Raw genomic sequence first — 19,756 nt, 5'->3', positions numbered from 1 at the left:
TTTTTTTTGTTGTTTTCTTCTTTTTTATGTATCGCCGTCTTTTTTCCTTTGTTGTGGTTGTGGTTGTTGTGTTTCTCCCTCTGTCCGTCTCTTTCCTCCTTAGAGGATGTGACTTACCACCCCCAACGCTCCTCTCTCTCTCTCTCGTGTCCACGTTTGCGAGTGCCGCTTAGTACGACGGCGGCGAAGCAGAGTGTCACAGGGCCCTGACTTGAAGTGAGCGAAATAGCTCCTTGAGCTGATGCGGTAGAGACCTATACCATCCTCATGGTACCCGCACGACAGACCCCACCGCCACCGCCACCGAGCAGGATCCTCGTCGTGACCCGCGTGGATCAAGGGGTGCTCTCTACTCGAATCCATGTGGCCTCGTACCCACCCCACCTATGAGGAGAAGGGGCGAAGAAAGGCACCGTGCGGCACATAACCCGATTCGGCGGCAGGGCGCTTCGGCTCACATGGCCGAGGATTCAACCGCGGCGGTGTGACGGATGCAGAGGTGGGCTGTGGTTGTGCGCATGGCGATTGACCGACTTGGCTGTGGTGGGGCGGCGCGTTCAGAAAGAAGGGCGGCTGTTGGTGCGTTTTTCTTGGGATCGATGGGGCTGCTCCGGTTCCCCCAGCACGTGTGTAAGCGACAGGCAGCGAGAAACGCAGGTCGTCTAGCACAATGGCAGTACAGACGAGCTCCACGGTAGTGGAGAGGGGTATTCTCTATGCCGTTAGACCCCCAAAGCAGCGGCAGAGGAAAACACAAGTTGGGGTCTCTGTGTGGGCGCATCCTCGCGTGATCCACTGTCGAAGATGCGCGGCATGCAGTACTATGCGCTTCTTTTCTCCTCTGAGAAGTGAATCCTGGAGGTCTCCTACGGCTCGATTGTGCAATTTCACCTCACATCTGTAGTATTCTCGCACCCCACCCTGTATCTGCCGAGCACCGCTCTGCCACTACTCTTCCTGCAGCTCTCTCCCTCTCCCCTTTGTTTTACGTTCTCGCTTTGGTGTGGTTGCAGGTCCTTGTCGCACAACAGTCTCACCAGCACGTGTGGCCGCTCCCCAAAGCCTCTGCCAGCTGCGTCTCACGTTGCAGTTCTCGGAGAGGGAGGGGGTCGACAGGGGGCGAGGAGTGGATGATTTGCCAAGTGCCACTTAGAGTACCACATTCATTGGAGTGTCCCACTAGCAAAACCGCTCGCATCCATTACGAACACCATAGACGCCTACAGACCTCACTACGCCTGCTAGAGGCACCCCTCGAGCAACCCTACATAGAAGGTTAGCCAGTCAACATAAATCCATCATCGCGAAGGATCGCACCAACGACTTGACAGGCGACCGAAACTCAAGTCGCAGCGAACGAGAAGAAATTAGCGCACTCTGCGAAGTCGCATCCTATGCCATTTCGCTTCCGCCTCTACAACCCACCTTGCGATGCCACCTCTCTCTCCCTCGTCGATACCGAGGCTCTGTACAACGCCGACGGCACCAGCACGAGGGATATAAAGGAGGCGACCATTCACGAGATGGGCTGGCACCCCGTTCAGTTGCCGAAGGATTGGTTTCGCTCACACCAGGCACTTGACACCACCAGGCAGCTTCTCGAAGCGATGCAATGCACCATTCAGTACCTGAGGCACTGCCGAAAAAGCGAGGAGAGGCGGGCGCAACAAGTGACTGCGCAGCTTCGACGGTGCGAGGAAGAGCGCGCAGCGGCCTTTGAAGCGCTCATAGAGCTCCGCGAGACTGTAGCACTGTACAAGCAGCAGTCCCGTGACGTCGGACCGGTGCAGCAGCGTGCTAGATCGCCTCCATCGCGTGCAACTCTGTCCAGGGAGAGACACATGGTCCGTTCACGGGGAACTGAAAGCACAACGAGACAGCAAGCGTGCAGTTTCTGCGCAAACGTGTACCCAAGCTGGCGCGCACTCGATTCGCACATCCGCAAGCGCCACAAGAGGTCAGAGGGGTGCGTGGCCATGTCAGCCACCTCCGCGCCTCTCTCTCTGGAGGTGCAAAAGCAGCAGGAACATCCCAAGGCCACAACACGAGCTCCCACACTGGCGCATCAGACACCATCTGATAGTCTTTTCGTAGGCAACGCCCCTCCGGTGCTGCACGAGGCTGGCAGAAAATGGGACGACTGTAGCTTGCGGGAGGAGATCAGTGAGCTGCGCATGTCAATGGCAAAGCTCATTGAGCAGCAAGCAATGCTGTACCGTGGCTTGTCACCGTCCTATGTGGCAGCGGTGCCGCAGCAGTCAGCAGACGAGGCAGCCACGGCGGCGGCGGTAGTGGCAAGCACCGGTCCCCTTCCTGACCTGCAACAGCATGGTAGCGGTTCGCATGAGGAGGAAGACATCCTGCTTCGTATTCAGCGAGACCTGTTGCACACCGGCACCCAACTTCAGCAGCTGCAGCGCGCCTTCGAGAGTGAGAGCGCGGCGCGCGGATGTGGCGCCACAGATGCTCGTGACACCCTCAACTTGAGAGACGACCTGTCGCACAGCGAGCAGCGACGCCAGCAGCTTGATTCCTTAAAGGTGCCGCTAGGTGTGCGCGCTGTCCAAGAGCTAAACCCGCAAAACATTCTGCACCCCCCTTCACTTACCGAAAGCGGTCACAATGCTGGCGCGGTACGGCGACGAGAAAGCGTAGGGGACAGCCTCGTAATTGTTTCCCCTATCACTCCCCTGGGAGCGGTGACAGCAACGTCGCACCATGCGCTGGGGAATCAAGAAGGTACGACTCCCGCACTCGCACAGAAGCACGTGCGAGCGGCAACGTGTACTGTGTCAGAAAGTCTACACAGCAACCTCAGCGGCCCCTGCTCCCCTTCCGAAACGCGGCGACCAACTGGCGCGGTTGGCACGACGTTGCCCTCTCCCTTGTCCGCACTGGGCATTCATGTAAGCAGCGGCGGCGGTGACAGCGCTGCTGCTGCTGCTGCTGCGCGACGCCATGAAAATGTCACTCCACAGTCGACTTCCCACTTCCCGCCCAGTGACTCAAGCGTCAACGCCGGCAATCAGTCGGCGTCACGGGAGCCTGAGACCCCGACACCGCTGCTGCCGAGCTCTTCCTTCCGAGGTCACTTACCGTGGATCGAGCCCGACTCGGCGACGGCGCGCATTGGCACAGAAGATGCGGTGTCGGCAAATCGCTACGGCTCTGCACCACGTGTGGAGGCCACGTCATGGGCATGTGGAGGCCTCCTTCTCGGCGCAAAACTAGAGGTGCCGGAGAAGCGAAAGGCGTTTTCAACTTCAACAAGACAAGACGCGATGCCGTCGCCAAACATCACAGCAGCCGGAAGAGAAGTGAACTCAAAAAGTGGACTTGTCACTGCCACGTCAACTGGAGCACCACAGCGTTGTGATATCATGAGGAGCAGCGAGGCAATATCGCCGGGGGAGGCGTGCGGACGGTCGAGCAGCACCATGCAGGTGCTGCAGGTTGGGGTGGATACGGTGCACTTTGCACCGAGCCAGCTGAAAGTGACACAGGATAAGGGACAGAGCGGTACCCACGTACCACCCCGCGAGAAGCCACCGCCGGTGACTCAGACCGCACTAACGCCGGCGCCAAATATATCTGGCAGTGTACCCTCCCTTGGCAGTACTGTGGCGGACGCTGACCGACTACAGTGCCTGCATGCGGAGGCGCACGGCTGCATAGCGACCGGCGCCGGAGTGGCGAAGCGCAGCAGCGTTGGTAATGTGAGTGAGAGTCCACCGAGCCGACCGCGAGTCCCCACGGTGCGAGTCGAGGAGTCGTTGGTGTCGACCGAACAACCTGCGTGCTACTCTGCACGGAAAGTGATTCCAGTCGTGCACCTGGTGCCGGAGGCGCCATCTGAGCTAGGTAACGTATTGCCACAGGATCCGGAAAAACGGAGGCAAGAGCCCATGCACGGTGACGCGCTCTCTCCCTCTGCAGTCTCCTTGCCGCCGATGCTCGGGTTGGACGGCCACTTTCAGCACAGGATGCTGCCCGAGGAGCCGCAGCGCCGTGGTGGCAATGAGGACAGTCGCGAGAGGAAGACGGACTCGAAGGAGGCCTATTCCTACTCTGTCGAAGTGCAGCCACTCGAGGCTTTGACGCAGGATGACGCCGTCGATGGACTCTTTAGCACTCGCTTCGACGCCACCATGGAGGAGGGCAGCAATATGAGAGACGATGGCTTAGGCGGCCTTGTCATGGAGGATGTGTCAAACGATGAGCTCGCGGATGCCGCCCCTCATGCAGCAGAGAAGGTACGCTCATCGCAGCTATCCACTTTCGGCGACGCAGGCGTGGACGGGAAGGTGGAGGCGCATCGCGTCACGAGCTGCAGTTTCCCAGGGCCGACGGAGGGTGGCAAACAGACCCCAAGTCAAGCAGACTCGCCACCTATGGAGTCAGTATCGGAGGGTTACTCCTACTACACGTATTCTTATTCGTACTCGGACGACAAGGAGGAGGCGATTGTAGCTTCTCAAGAAACGAATGCTGTTGAGTTTTGCATTGACGATGTCAGGCAAAAAAACCCGCAAGCGTCTTCCATCTCAGAGGGTGCTGCTGTTGGTCGGTCGGGGCTTCCTTTTCGCGCAGACGTGACGCCTGCGGCGCACGACACGGAGGCGCTGAAATTTGGAACAGTTAAGGCACAACGACAGGACGTCCGTACGGCAAGCGCAGAAAGGCAAAAGAAGTCAGACCAAAGCGTCAAAGGCAATGCGAGACAGCCAACCAGTCAGCAAGAGGCGCCGTCACGGAGGCAGCGGGCACCCGCCAATGTAAACCGAGGAGGAGGGCAAGTCAGCGATGAAGTCGCCACCGTTCCGCTGCGCAAATTTTCGTCTCTGTTCGCCCCGGAATCCCAGCAGGTGCTGAAGAAGCCGAAAGGCCTCTTCACAAGGTTATTTTCCAAGAAAGGCAAGTAATCTCGTCCCGGAAGGTGGCACCTACGATGCATAAAAGAGAAAAAAAAGGGACCAACGCACACAGGACGACCCCGCCGGCGACACGCACGGTCGCCCTGTCTCGCAGTGAGACGCTACATTTTTATTTGCCCCTCGCCTCCACTGGTGCGGTGTTGCACACGCGCTGTAAATATGTGACTCTCTGTGCAGCGCTTAGCCACGGTTCTGCCCCTCGCAATGCGAAAAAAAAAAGGAACGCAAGCCGCCCTGTGCATTCTCCACACTCCTCTCGGGGGAGGTGCAGCTCTTACCAGCTTCTGTAGGTGCGTGTCTGAGAAGACATGGGCGCAGGTGAGATTTACCGATGCGACAACGTCCGTCTTCATCACTGTCATCAGTAGCGCAGCGAGTGTGTGTGTGTGTGTGTGTGTGGAGGGGGGGAACTCCCGTCATGATTCCCACACTCTTCTTACACTTGTCCGAGCGGAAAACCAGTTTGAAGTGCGTTGCTGTGTGCATTTACCTCCCTCGGCCTCTCACTCCTTCGCCAGTTTCCTGGCCGGGAAGGGCCACGTCGATAAGAAGACACGCGACATCTCTGTGCTTTTATGTTCTACCTTCCTCTCTCCCCGCTTCCCTCTCTCTCTCTGGCTGCCGCCTCCTTCGTTCTGCAGGGCGGTGTTTTATGGATTTCTTGGATGCGTGCAATACGGCTTGATTTCAGCACCACTGCAATAGATGACTACACGGACACTTTCCTCCCCTTCCGTAGCCATCTACCCGTGCGTGCGAGACGTGTGAACTGCCGTGCCCTGCTGTACGCGAGGAAGTGTGTGGGTATCGTTAATAGACAAACACACCGGTTGCAAAGGTATACGATGAGCATAACAGCAAAGAAAAGCAAGAAAAACAAAATAAACACAAAGCAGCAAAGTCAGCTAGTCGGCTCTTCTTTACCTTCTCAAGAAGACCAGGACTCCATCGTGGGAGATTGCGCCCCTTTTCACTTTCGCTGTTTGTCCGAGACGTCGTGAAACTATCGCAGAATCCACCAGATCTTCGGTGCTACAGCCCATAGCACCCCCCCCCCCTTCCTGCCTTATGATTAGAAATCTTCTTCTTGATTCGACTCACCTTTATATGGATATGCCTCGTGTGTTCTCTCCTCTCTCTCTGGTCCTTCTGCTCGGTCACGGCAACTGACCATCTTTTACTGGAACGCACACACACTGTCGGTACCACTCTTGTTCCAAAATCCCCTGACACGGCCGCCTTGTCTGTGTGTATGTGTGTGTTCACCACACTGGAATGTGCCCACAGAGAAAGTATCGATTTATAACCTACACACTTTATCTTCTCGTTCGCCTTCCGCACGCACGTGTACCCTCTAGTTCCTCTCTCTCTCTCTCGTATTTTTTCGCTCTTTTTCTCCGCTGAGAAATGCCCTCTCCTGTCGCCCACAGCGCCTTCGGCGCTGATGACTTTAAGATCGATTCCCGCTTTCTCTCGCATATGGCCTTCCTCTGCTCTCCGGACAAGCCGGTGGAGACGTCAACTGTGGTTGGCAAATATGCCGTGAGTGAGATCTGCGTTTCTCAGGCAGAGATGGCCGATATGAAGATGTACCTGGACACGCTCCGCAGCCCTGGCCAGGAGCAATATGTTAGCAAGGTGGCAGCGGAAATGCGTAAAGCCGCGGCAAAGAGCTGCAACAGAGCTCTTGCCGAGGCTGCGGACGCTTTGCAGGAGGAGTTTTCTCACTTGAAGAGTGTCTTCTTCATGCGCCTGCGATCTTTCTTGGTGCTTTCCGTGGAGACGCACAAAGTGTTGGGTCGCGTGGTAACGTTTCCGGGTCAGATCTCCGACGACTACGGCAACAACCTTGAGGAACACTCGGAGAACGGCATCAGCCCGGGTAGGGTGGCCTGTGCCCACTTTGCCGAGAGCCTGCCCACCATGTACATCGGCCACTCCCAGGGTTCGGCGATGGCCCAGCTTTGCGCCTGCGCATCTGGGCGCCAGGCCATCATCTTCGACGGCGCGACGTTGTCAGAACTGCTGGTGCACAACGCTGTGCAGCAGAAATGTGTGAGGTGGGAGCCGATGGAGGACGGGGAGAAGGAGTGGCACATCATCCACTACCGCACCGGGGCGTTTGCCACGAAGCAGGACGCCACAGTCAAAGTCACTGTCGCCGCGGCGAGGAAGATCGAGGCCGAGGAAAGGGCTCTCCAGGCTGCCGCCGCCGCCGAGAAGGAGGCTGAGGCAAGAGCGAAGGGTGAGGCTGTAAACAAATCGGCTGAGACGGAGGGCAAAGAGGTGGAAATGTGGTTTAAGAAGTGCGAGTGGAACCTGATCGGCGGCATTATTCCTCAAGTGGCGCAGACTCGGTTTTCCCGCACCGGTCGCTACAACGCCAAGGCGCTCAGCGACATGATTGTGGACTCTACCGTTGTTATGCAGCCTGCACACAACCCCTACGTCTGTGGACAAAGCAGCTGAGACACAGTAGGGATGTAGCGGTAGGATATTGAAGTATGGTGAGATGAGTAAGCGAAGAGAACATGCATCTCACGTATGTATCGGACAATGTCGGTGTAGGTGTGCCTGTGTCTCTATCCGTGCATATATATATGTGTGTGTGTACGTAGGCAGGTGGGTCCATATGGGCTTGGAGAATGTCCTCGATAGGCAACGGGATGGAGGAGAGGAGTGACACGGATTCACGAACCGCGGGGAGGCTTCCCTGATGACTAGGAGACAAGGCGTCAGGAAAAATAGCGTGGAGGAACAGAACGCCTTCACGCACCAAGTCCTCCTCTCACGCCCTGCTTTACTGTCTTCGCCCCCTCCCCCTTTTCCCACCTTACTGGGGCTCCCTACACGCACCCGAAGTCTCGCTGTGATACAGTGTTACCTTCTCCCCCTCCTCCTCACCCACAAGCGGGTCTATTCAGGTGATGGGGTGTGTCGGTCCGCCCCTTGCTCATGGTCTGCCTCTGTAATCGCACGTCTTTGCGCTGTACCAGAAAAAAATATATTTGTATTTATATTGGGGCGCTGTGCCCGTTCTTTATTGTACTGTTCCTTCTGTATTTCTTCTTCCTCTCCCACAATTCATCATGGCCATTGTCTCCCCCGATATCTCTTCTTGGTCTTTTCCTCTTTTCTTTTGTTTTCTCTCTCTTTCCTCCCGATAAATGTTTACGCGCGTGTGTCTATGCTAAGGCGTCGCCCCCCTCCTCTCTTGTGTTTCGGGCGCCTTCTTCCTTCCTCCTTTCCTCCCCCCTTTTTCGCTCTCTGCGTGTGTGCATGAAGCAGAGAAAGCGGAGAAGGAAAGACGAGCTAATCAGAAAGAGTAGCGAGAAGGATCGGCCTGTTCCTCTCACGCACCCAGACACGCGCGATAAGCAAAAAAAAAAGCAAGCAAAAAGGCCAAAGACATGAAAAGAAAATGGGGTGTCACCAACCCACCCACCAGCAAGGACAAAGAGGAGCGACTCTGACAGGAAACATAAAAAAAAACGTACACACGGCGACTGGACCCACTTCTTCCTCCTCTTTTTTTCGTTCTCCTGTTTCTTTTTGTTTTTTTTTTAGGGAGGGGGAGGGGGCAGGGGGATTTCTCCTGTACTTGTTGGTGAGTGGCGGTGGTGGTGGTAGTGCTGGTCTACGCTTTGTGTCGTTACTCTTTGTTGTTCTTTGCTGTTGCTGCTGTTATTGTTTTCGTGGCAGCATGCTGACCTCGATAGACTAAGCCTTGCCGATGCACAGGAGGTATAATGAGGAGAAAAAAGTTGCACAAAATGTTAACGTGGTGGCGTTATCCACGGCAGCGACCGCTCTTTTCTGTTTTTTTTTCTCCCTTGTCCTGAGTTGAACGGTGCGTCGAAACCCTTCTGAGTATAGGCCAGCGAGCGAGCATGAATCCGCTTTAGTGGCTGGGTAGTACATGATAGCACATTGGCCTATTCTCCCTCTTAGTCCTTTGCCTACATATCTGTGCTATTTGTGCCCCCGGGCTCTCTGTCACCTCTCCTTGTTTGTTTGTTCGTTTTTTTTTCTTTCCTTCGTTTCTCTCATGTATATGCGCTTGTGATGCCAAGCGTTCTTTTTTGTTGTTCATTCTCGTTGACACAGGAAGAAAAAAAGCAGACCGAAACACCAGGCCGAGATATCTCCCTTGATTGTACCTTCTGAACTGCGCGCACGAGTGCATGCGATGGCATCGTGCGTCGGGTGCGGTCAAACTGAAGGGGAATATCAAAACAAAAAAGGGAAAATGAAGTATCTATACCCGTACCCACACACACATATATATATATATATATACTGCAATGAAGAGGAGGAAAAAGAAACAAGGAAGGGGAAACAAAAGAAAATCAAGAGGCCTGTCCTATTTCTCTTTTAGGTCACACGGGAGCACTCGCCGTTGATGGGTAACTTGATGTTTACTTGTTTGTTTCTCTTGTCTCTTTTTTTTTCTCTCTCTCTCGTGCTCTCTGACGGAGGGGTGTTCAACTGCACTTGGCTGTGCCGTTTTTTCGTTGTCTTTTTGTGTTTGTTGTTGTCATTTTTTGCTCGTCGTTACTCAATCCTCAGCAAAGGGCCATTGAAGTAAAAAATACAAACACACACACACAGAGAAAGACACACAAACACAACAGCTAAGGGAAAAAAGTATATGAAGTGAACGACGATTGGCCAGCGTCTCAGCGCCCACGTTTATACGTGAACTGCACGCCCTCCGTTCGAAATGAGCCAACACTAGTAGCAACCGTCACGCCGCACAAGGGAGAAAAATAATCGGACCTACGAGAAGCACACGGAAACACCCTGTCCCAAATAACTGCACCGGTATCAAGGAGAAAAGGAGTAACTCTGAGAACACGGTTGAGTTGGAGATAAGTTTGAGCACAAACAAAAAAAAAAACAGCAAAAAAATGTGTGGCGCAGCCACATGTTTGCACCCATGCTGTTTCCTGAGCACACAACTGCATCATGTGTGTGCTTCAGCCGGAACAGAAGTATGAAGCAACTGGTGGAAAACGACGGCACATCGAGGCAGAAGTGCAGACAGCCAACTGTGTGAGCGGCGTGCATTTTTCAACCGTGTTGTCTCCCCTTTCTTAGTGGGTTTCCTTGCTCTCCTCGCTTCACTCCCTCCCAGGCATCGACGTAAAAGTACGCTGCGAGAAGAGGTAATCTTTGCGTTTTATTTTTTTCTTGAGCAGAAGGAGAGAGAGAGACATGCGTGTGCTGTCTTATGAGCTGCTCGTGATCGATGCCTCGGCATTGCGTTTCGAGCGACTTGCTTCACCCCCTGTGGCATACTTGCTCTTTACCTACTCATCTGCTCACTCGCATTTTTCCTTTTTGTGTTGGGTTGTCTCTCGCCATCTAACGGCTACCCTTTTTTTCGCTGCTTCTACATTTCAGCATCACACACAAGCTGTACTGTATCATCGGAACTACGCCCAGCGCGCGCCGCAGCAGATCCACCCGCACGCACACTGAACGCTCCCCTCTCCTCCCAAAAAAAACGCACCGTGCCGTCCCCTCTCATGAGCATCTGCTAGCAGCACTCGGGGTTGAAAGGAGGAGACTCAAAGACCCCCTCCCTTCCCCCTCAAACAACAACAGCAACAAAAAGAGGAAAGTCGATCAGTTTTTAGCCCTTCATATGCCAAAGAAACCGAAATCGATATGAGCCTCCTCAATCGGCTCCACGGCGCCCGCTGGTGCCCTTTGCGGCAACAGCGACGGCGGTGCAACGGTGTTCGTGGCGTATTTGCAGGTGCCACACTCGGCCGCGGTGACTTGGTACTGTCAGTACCGCTTCGCTACTGCTACATCATACAGTGTTGCTCTCCGCACGATCTCGGACGGTCTTCGGCCTCTTCGTTTGAGACTGTTAAGGGTATGCAACATCTGCGCCGCTGCAATCGTGGCGTGGCATTGTTTCCGGAGGCGTGGATGTGGCTGCAGAGGTTCTCCGCCGACGCCGACACCGACCACGTGTCTTTGAGCTGTACAATTTCGTGCGAAGCGGCGCCCGGGAGCATGTCTGCCGTCCCAACGGTGATGTCGCTTACCCTCTCACCGGTGGAGGCCACCCTTGCTACGTGCGTGGCTCTGCGCTACTTCTACGCCCACGCGCTCCACCTTTCAGCTGCGGCACGCGTTGCCCATCGTATCGGGCCACCGCCAAACGTCTTGTCCGACCACTTTATTGCTAGTCTGCCGTTCGAAGACTACCTGCAGTGGGGCCTCGAGTCCCTCTACAGCGACGCCTCCTCTGCGGAGGCACATCTGTGTCTCGAACAGCTGTCCTGCAACCTGCGCGATGCCATCTTGACGCACGCCACCAACGCGGAGTTTCGCTTCCTCGACGAATCCCCCTCGTTGCTCGACTCGGTGATTCTAACAAGCCTGTACCTGGTGCGTTCCCGCGTACTGCGCATGCCGCTTCTTTCCAGCGTCTCGAGCAAGCCTGATAGCAGCTGTAGCGTGTTTGCGCCGGGGCTGGATGCACTGAATCACTGCGAGGCGTCACCAGCCGCCGCGGCGGTTGTGTCGGCGGCGCAGCGCTCTGTGGTCGTGCGGGCGCTACGCCACATCACCCGCGGTGAGGAGATTACGCTCGACTATAGACAAACTGGTGGCGGCAATGGAGAGCGCTCGCCGCGTTGCTTTCAGACGGGTTCTCTCCTTGGCAAAGATGAAATATGTATGGACGATGACTGTGCGGCGCGCTACCTTATAGACGTGCCGAAGTGAGCTGGGCCGGAAAGGGGATGGGGGACGGCAGGGCGAGCCGTGCGATCGAGTGGTAGATCCTGTTGACAGCCCCACTCACGGCCCCATACGCGCGCCAGACTCCTGCAGACGTATGGGAGGCCTACCCTGCAGAATCGGAGACGAACAAAAAGGAGTGCTGCCTTGCATTTGTTTGTCTCTCATGGGGCATCCCGCCACTCTCATCTGCGATCCGGGAGTCAGGACAAGGCCGCCACAGCCAGCCAGATGGTCACTAGCCAACACATGCTGTTCTCAGGCACGGATATGAACACCAACAACAAGGAAAGAGGGAACGCGGCAGCAGCCAGGAATGCGAGAAGGCAGCCGATGTGAGCATAGGAGATGAGTGGGGTCGGCCATAGGATAGGCAAAGGTGACGGCAGCGACACCAATACACGTCAGTCATGGACTCTTTATCCCGTGCAGCGTGGCGGTTCTTCCGAACTATATTCGCTATCTTTGCTTTCTCTCATTGGAGCCTGCGATCTTGTATCGCTCTTTCTCCGACACCTGCCGAGCCACGCCCGCCCGCCCGCCGATGAGTTTCTCGCTCCTTTTTCAGAGGTTTACTCCGAAAAGAATAGCATCTACGTCTGGCAGAACGATGAGTCACTGAGCGTTTGTGCACCACGATGCCGATACAGTGGGGCCCAGCTGCAGCCCCGTCTAGCGTACAAACCAAGCACAAGGCCAGACGAACGCTGTCTCACACACAATTTGTTGTTGTTCAAACTGTCCATAGTACACGTTCACTAATCCCAGAAAAGGTGTAGCTCAAAGATGTGCTTTGTGTGTGTGTTTGTGTGTGTGTGTGCTTGTCTTTGCCACGCCGCATGTGAGGATCTCCTCATTGCCTTCACCGCGCTTTGTGGCCTTCTACTGCACGGAAAGAGTAACTGGTGCGTGGGTGTTCACTGACGTTTGTGCGTGTAATCGATCTCCCAGAGGATCATCCCACCGAGAGGCGACAAGGAGCATTCAGGAACACAGCGCTGATGCTCTTTACTTCTCTCGCTAGTGCCCATTTCTCTGAAGGGAAACACGACAGCGCATGGGATCTTATGCCCCAGCACCCCCTCGGTGGGCGGAAACCAAGCAGCCTCCCCTCTCCCTGCCCATGCTGAGCCACCTCTGGTGGTGAGGGGGGAGGGGGCGACAGGGTCAGGCACCTGCGACGTAGGGGAAGGCCCGAGCGATGGATCACTACTGACGTCGACGGTTGGGTCGTGGATCGCGTGGTGTCAGCGCGACTTGCAACCGTGAGGACCTTTGTGCCGCCTGTGTTGGTGGTCCGAGTGTCGAGGTGACTCGAGCGTATTTCACCCGGCCCTCCCTGCGTGCTGGTGTGGGGAGTCTGCGTGATCGCGAGGGATGCGCGAGGTGGCGACCTGCGAAAGCGGAGGGTGGGCAGAGTGGGGAGGGCGGGGACGCAGGGGCGGCGCTCAGATGGCGGAGTTGCCGTACTGCTGTGTACTGCGTGTCTGCGGCAGGCCGGGGTAGACCGGTGAGGGGCTCACGCCCAAAGGTGAAATGAACCGAGTAGAAGGAAAAAAAAAGATAGCATTTTCCCTCTCCGCTCCCTACGCACGCGCTTCACCTGCTCGTGCTCTTCCTTTCCCCGGCTAGCTCTTTAGGGACTGCTTGTCGCCATGTAACTGTGAGGGAATGAGTGGTACTCACCAGCATCAGTGGATCTCGCCTTGCTTTTCCGCCGTGCTGTTCTCCCTTCATATTTCGCTTCAGAGGATGCGCTGCGAAGAATATCATCTTGCTCTACTGCGCTGGATTACCGTGGCTAGTAAGCCGCACACCACTCTATGTGAGGAACGTAGGTGTGACCTTTGAAAAGGAAAAAAAAATTAGAAAAGTGATGTGATCTCTGTTTCCTCGTTTCTCACGACACGCCTCTCTTTGTTTCTCTCCCGTGATAGCGTTACAGTTCTCCATCAGCATGCACGCAAAGGTTCTCGCGCCACTGGCAGGCAGCCGCATTCAGGCCGCCCATAAATTCCCGCAGCTGCGCCTGCAACCGACGCAGCACCGGCTCATGACACGGCGTCGGCAGTGCAATCTGCCACTACGTCTCTTTCATCCCAGTAGTGTCGACTTCGCCAAGCGCGAGCTGGAGGCCGGTCGGATTGTGGAGGTTCGCCGAGATGACAGCTTGCTGGTGGCTCTGGGCTTCTACGAGCCACATCTGCAGCGTGTAGACGTGTTTGACATGACACCGAGCCTGGCCTCAATTTTACCAACGATCAACGAGGACTCCTTTATGGCCCGCGTATACGAAGCGTGGGAGCGGCGCCGGCGTATAATACCGCAGACACAGAGCAACACGTACCGCATCATTAATGGGTACGCGGACAGTTTGCCGTCCCTCTTCGTGGACGTTTTCTCGGAGTGCTTTGTGCGCGTCGTAGCAACGTCATTTGGGGCGGAGAGGCTCGTGCCGCCCCTCTTGGACTTTCTGTCTCGCCGTGGCGCTGAGGAGGTGCTCTTGGACACCCCAACCCTCGGCGATGCGGCGCGGGTGTCTGTCATCACACCCACCATCCCACTCCCTCAGATGTATGTGGAGAGCGGCGTGAGTCACCTTTGGCTGAAGCCCGAGATGCGGATGTCGTCGACAGACAACATCTTTCTCATCAACCCCGCCCATCGCCGCATCCGCTGCATGATGCGCGATGTCGGTAGGGGAAAACGCGTCCTCACGATCTACGACCGCAGCGGCTCGGCGGCGATGCACGCCGTGATGACGGCGAAGCACGTCACAGTCGCCCACCGCGAGGAGGCATCGCTGCAGTGGGCGCGGGCAAACCTCATATGCAACCACTCCGCATCCGCGTTCAAGACCTGTGAAACCGTCTGCTGCGATCCCGCCGAGCTGCGTGTGCGGCACCAGCAAGACGTCGTATATATTGAGTGCCACCCCAAGTTTCTCAGTACCAGCAACCAGTGGGTGGAGCTCGTGCGTTCGCTCGCGAACAACAAAGTAATCGGCGTTGGAACAGTGCTTATCGTAGCTCAGGAAGAGGCGCCGCTTGGTGTCCATGACCTCTTGCCTCGTCGCAAGGCTTTCTATGATGGCGACGAGATCAAAGCCGACCAAGATCTCCCAATGACGCGCCGCCCTCTCGCCGATGTACTGCGCAACGCACTGGAGCAATGTCACTTGCGGCTCAAGTTTCTCCGCGCCTTCTCTGTCTCCTGGGACTACCCCTTGCTGCCGGAGGCGGAGAGCGCCTCATTCTCGCAGGTGTATTTAGTGGAGGGCCCTGCGCTGGAGCAAGTTTTCCGCGTGTCACCTTCTAACGGCAGGACAGAGAGCATCGATACTGCCTTGTAGGACTGCGTACGACTACCCATTCGCTTTCTGATCTCTCATCTGCGCTGCCATTGGAATGGGCAGCTGTGGGGACGAAAGAAATGGCGGTGGGGAATAGGGGATAGTATGGTGTGTGGAGGTCGTCGAACGCTGTGCTCTTTCACGGCGCCGGGAGGAGACGATCAAGGCAAATCTTTTCGTCCCTTTTCGGCTACCGAAGCCTCGCTGCGTACGTGCCAGTGACCGACCTTCACCAATGCACTGCGGCTCTGTAATGACAACAGCCGAAAAGAGGGGGAAGGCGAAAGAACACACAACATGCAAAAAAAAAGTGAAGATAATAATAATCGACCCTCACCATATACATCACCCTCAACTCCTTGTTGGATGGTTAACTGGAGAGTCTGCGTGCCCGGTCATCGTGGTGCCTCCACCCACCCACCCCACTCTTCAAAGGACTGTTGGAGGTTTGTTAGGGCGGCTGGTCACTCGTTAGCTGACTAGTTGTTTCCTTCCCTTTTCTTTTCAGCACATTGGCCGCCCTTTCAGCATCGTGTAAGGTAAACACAAAAAGGCGTCAGAAGCGCACACGCGCGGCTGTTTTAGCGTTCTCTCATCTCCCCTTCGAGTGACCTTCCATGATGGACTGGAGGACAGAGGCGTATCGGGCTATTAAAGCCTTTGATGACGCACTTGGACGCCCACCCTTCCCTGTTGAGGCCCCAGAGGACCTCGTCGTCAAGGCACAAGCAGTGCTGGCGACACTTGCCAACGTCGTCGCGGCCGGCAAGCTGAAGTCCCTCGACGGTGTGGACGAGGTGACGACGACGTTGCCCATTCTCTGCGCTTCTCTCAGGGAGGGTACGCCGAACCACACGCCCTGTCTGTATCTTTATCGCCCACTGCTGCTGGCAGCCGCCCATGTCAGCTCTCTCTCCACCTATCCCATCTCGTACCTGCTGCGGGATGCAGTGCAGGTGCTTGCCCCTCAAGAGGCTCCCTCACCGACCGGCTCCTCTGTGAAGTGCGCCGTCACCACCACTCCGACCGAAACGTCGAGGAAAATCGATGACTCTGAGACAGAGGTGGAGAACGAAGTAACTCTCTTTACATTCATGGCGCTGACACACAGCTTGACACCGATGTACATGCGCCGCTTTCTTCGCTCACCGCCGTACGAGCCGTCTGCTGATGGGAACAGGGCGACGCGCAAGGAAGGGAAAGGTAGTGCGAAACAAAAAGTGGTCGCACCGCACAAGGGCGATAAGAAGAAAGCGCATTTGCTCTCTCCACCTACCAGCGCGTCTGGTATCAATGGGGGAGGTGAAGTTGGTGGTAACACCTTGGCAGTTCCACGTGCCCTCCTGCACTGCATGATCGGTGCAGCGCTCTCCGACGAGTGCCGCGCCGTTTTCGAGTCCTTCGTTGACAACACACCCAAATTTCTGGCCTGCGTCGCCGGGGACGGAGACCTGGCGCGACGCATCTTGGATGTGTACGCGGCCCGCATTGTGCCGAAGCTGAAGCCGTCTTCCCTGCTTCCCTGCCTTGACGCGCCGTTGCTGGACTACTACGTGGACGTTGTCGCAGCCTCGCAGGGTGCCGGGCACGTTACTTTGCTTTCTAGCCACGAGTTCCGCGAAGTACCGCGTCGAACGTGGGACGCAGCGCGCTTTCGCCGACTTGCCTGCGCAGCAATGTCACGGACTATCGGAGCCGAGGACGCCATGGCGAGTTTGCTTGTGTATGTGTATCTGTACCTCACGTACTGTGACTTCAGCTGGGATAAAACTCCCACCGCACCTCCCCCGTCTTCTCCAGCTGCTGTAGAGATGGGGACAGCGATGTCGGTGACCGAAGCGCACTTGATCACTGCCGTCTGCAAAGCATCCAACGCAGTCTTACTCGCCGACAGTGCGCCATCATCAAGCGCGTTCGTGTCCTCGGTGTGTGTGCAGTTAAAGACAGGTGCTCTTCTTGTGGAAGGGAGCGCCGTGCCAGGGGCACTGGAGCCTCTCCAGGTGTTTGGGAATCTACTCTTGACTCGACCGGCCGCAGCGGCACTGTGGCGAGGAGGACTTGTGCGCGAGCTGGAGAGGGAAACAGAGAACGCGGATGGGATAATGGCGACACTCACAGCATCAGCCTCATTGCTGGAGAGGAGCGTACTTGGCGTTCTTGAGGGTATTCTGAGGGATGCACCGAGACCATATCAAGGCGTCTGTTCACCCTCAAAGCGGCAACAACAAGAGTCAGCGAAGTGTGGCGCTGCGAAGTCCAAGAGAAAGCAGCAGAGCGCCAGCGGGAAAGGCTGCAGCAGCTCTCACATCAATGCTGTATCAGGTTCACCGACTAGCAGACAGCCGGGTGACACAGCGGAAGCTTTGCCAGCCCCTATTCCTCTCTCAAAACTGCTTTCTGGGTGTTGTACCTGTCTTGCTTTGACAACGCTGGGGGCCACTGGCGCAGAAGCTTCAGGTAGTGAAGGCCTGAGTCCCGTGCACAGCTTGCGCAATCAAGACGGGCGTGCGCTTGACTGTGTTGTTCGTGCGTACGACTATCTTCTGCAGCACCAGTCGCAGCGCCTCAACGCCGCCCTGTGGCACAACTTTAACCTCTTCGTGACGTGCGGCATGTGGCAGTGGGCAATGGCAGCGTCGTGTAGCGACACCGAAGGTCGTGCCATGGCGTACCTGCTGTCAATGCGGAAGCTTCTGAGTGCACCATCGACAGCAACGGTGCTGACCGCTCTCACGGCGGACACGGGCAGTCTGTTGTGGATGTCGCCTCTCTTGCTCTCTTCATACCTCTCTCTGCCACCCACGTCGAATGCGGTTGCTGAGATGCTGTCGCAGGTGCTCTGGGGCTCTCCCTGTCGAGCGCTGTGGATAGCAATCTTGCGTGCCGCTGCAAGTGGAGAGAGCGTGGGTGCAGGGGCGAAGGCGACTGGGCCATCGCCAAAGACTTCGCCGTTGATGCAGGAGTTACACCCAACCTCTGACACCTTTTTGTTTGGTGTGCTCTGCAGTCAATGGAGTCACGCCGTGCTTGCCGACGTAGCGGAGTGCGTTGCGACCGCCACCGTGGGCGGCGGCGACTGCGCGGCGCTGATGACTAGCCTGATCCGCATGCGTACGTCAGGCGCATGTGCCTGTGAGGCAGTACTGCCACGAACGTGCGTCCTGACGCTCGAGTGCGTGCCAGCCTCTCTTTCCCAGCACGGACTTCAGCGCTTACTGGACGAGGTAGGAAGGTTGCAGGCGCAGTACCTCGCCAGAGAGAAATCAGCAAGGCAGGAGGAGGAGGCAGAGGGCCGCCGACGCATCCTGGAGCAACTGCAGAGCATTCAAGCTCTCGCTGAAGCTCATCGTGCTTTCTGCGAGGCCGCAGGTGCGAAGTGCGCCGCGAGGGCTGATGAGCACCAGCAGGTGCAAGAAGAACTCCAACGCCGACGTGATGCCCGTGTGGCTCGCCTCCGTGCGGACGCAGCGGCACTGGAGCATAAACGACAGGTGGCACTTGAAACACTGCGGCGCAAAGCAGTGCAGGCTCGTGCAGATGCAGACGCCGCTCGTCAGCGGCGCTTTGCCTCCTGCCAGCGACGCCTGGCGAGCGAATACCGCGTGTCAACGTTCTTGGAGCACCTGCAGCTGCCTTTGGCCCGTGTGATGGAGGTGCGGGACGCGCTGCGGACCGTTGCGGACCGTATTACCCCAGATGACCTCCTCGAGTATTTAGTCTCTGGAAAGGCGAAGGTGCCGTCGGACATGCTCGGCGAAGATGACGCTTTGGATGCCAACGATGAGGCTGACGCAAAGGACGCAGCTGCTAACGAGGGAAATGCTTCAATTTATGAACGTCAGGCAGAGCACCAAGCAGCAGGGACCTCATCACCGCGTCCCCGAGCCACCGGAGAGCGCCGCGACTTCTGGGCAGATGTCATGGACGGGGTCTCGACCACCGCAAGGACTCCTCCTCTAGATAATCAAGAAGGCATCTATCGCCAGACTACTGAAATGGCTCCAGCACTGGCGATGACAACGGCAGATATTATGGGCGCTTACTCGCTCCACACGCAGTCTTTTCACGCCCGTATTGCGCCGTTGATGGACCTCTTCTGCTACGAGGGTGGGGATGAGTTTGGCCATGTACCTGATGCACTCCCCATCCTTCACCTCCGCGTGGCCTCTCGTGTGTGGCCGGCGTCGCAGGTGCAGTTACTTGGCTTTGCTGACGTACGTGAGGCCTTTGAGCGGATGAGGGACCGTGGCCTTGTTCGCATTCACGACGACGTGGCGCAGCTCACCCTTCTCGGCTTCCGCTACCACTACCCGTTTCACAACCCGGAAGGAATGCTGGCGGTACACCTGCGCGAATCTCAAGCGCGCGTAAGGATGCTGGTTGAGTCACGGAATGAATTACTACGCGCCGACAACGGCAGTGAGGAGGATAACGAGGATGATAGCGACATCGCCGCCGAAAATGGAGAGAAAAACGACGAGGATGAGGCGAGTGCGCACGACAGGGAGGATCGAGTCCTGCCAGAGGTGGAATTCGGCATTTAGCGCGGATGCTTGCGCAGTGCTAGCTAACTGCTGGGTGTCCATGCATGTGGGGCAGCGTGTTTTTTTTTCTGAGTGACTGCTGCTACTGGGGAGGTAGAGAATGTCGAGTGTACTGACAACAACGAATCTGAAGAAAACCGCAGCCAACACAGGTGACTGCTCGC

General features: G+C 56.4%; 5 protein-coding genes across 5 annotated transcripts, besides 2 other annotated features; all 5 read left to right on the top strand.

Moving 5' to 3' along the window:
* Nucleotides 1-189: 189 nt before the first annotated feature.
* Nucleotides 190-547: a repeat region.
* An 847-nt stretch (nucleotides 548-1,394) lies between these two features.
* On the top strand, nucleotides 1,395-4,922 carry LPMP_302300 (zinc-finger protein, conserved; the record flags this gene model as incomplete). The annotated part of the gene is made up of 1 exon (XM_010702951.1): nucleotides 1,395-4,922. The coding sequence occupies one exon, from the start codon at nucleotides 1,395-1,397 to the stop codon at nucleotides 4,920-4,922; it is 3,528 nt and encodes a 1,175-aa protein (XP_010701253.1).
* Nucleotides 4,923-6,341: 1,419 nt separating this feature from the next.
* LPMP_302290 (hypothetical protein) lies at nucleotides 6,342-7,403 on the top strand (the record flags this gene model as incomplete). Its single annotated transcript, XM_010702950.1, has 1 exon — nucleotides 6,342-7,403. One exon carries the CDS (start codon nucleotides 6,342-6,344, stop codon nucleotides 7,401-7,403), a length of 1,062 nt encoding a protein of 353 aa, XP_010701252.1.
* Nucleotides 7,404-10,607: 3,204 nt separating this feature from the next.
* LPMP_302280 (hypothetical protein) lies at nucleotides 10,608-11,681 on the top strand (the record flags this gene model as incomplete). The annotated part of the gene is made up of 1 exon (XM_010702949.1): nucleotides 10,608-11,681. One exon carries the CDS (start codon nucleotides 10,608-10,610, stop codon nucleotides 11,679-11,681), a length of 1,074 nt encoding a protein of 357 aa, XP_010701251.1.
* Nucleotides 11,682-12,747: 1,066 nt separating this feature from the next.
* Nucleotides 12,748-13,190: a repeat region.
* A 463-nt stretch (nucleotides 13,191-13,653) lies between these two features.
* Nucleotides 13,654-15,048, top strand: LPMP_302270 (hypothetical protein; the record flags this gene model as incomplete). The annotated part of the gene is made up of 1 exon (XM_010702948.1): nucleotides 13,654-15,048. One exon carries the CDS (start codon nucleotides 13,654-13,656, stop codon nucleotides 15,046-15,048), a length of 1,395 nt encoding a protein of 464 aa, XP_010701250.1.
* Nucleotides 15,049-15,665: 617 nt separating this feature from the next.
* Nucleotides 15,666-19,592, top strand: LPMP_302260 (hypothetical protein; the record flags this gene model as incomplete). Its single annotated transcript, XM_010702947.1, has 1 exon — nucleotides 15,666-19,592. One exon carries the CDS (start codon nucleotides 15,666-15,668, stop codon nucleotides 19,590-19,592), a length of 3,927 nt encoding a protein of 1,308 aa, XP_010701249.1.
* Between the last annotated feature and the right edge of the window lie 164 nt (nucleotides 19,593-19,756).

This window comes from Leishmania panamensis, assembly GCF_000755165.1.
Source record: "Leishmania panamensis strain MHOM/PA/94/PSC-1 chromosome 30 sequence".
Lineage (NCBI taxonomy): Eukaryota > Euglenozoa > Kinetoplastea > Trypanosomatida > Trypanosomatidae > Leishmania > Leishmania panamensis.
The sequence above is the reverse complement of the archived record's forward strand: the minus strand, read 5'-3'. Positions and strand labels throughout refer to the sequence as shown.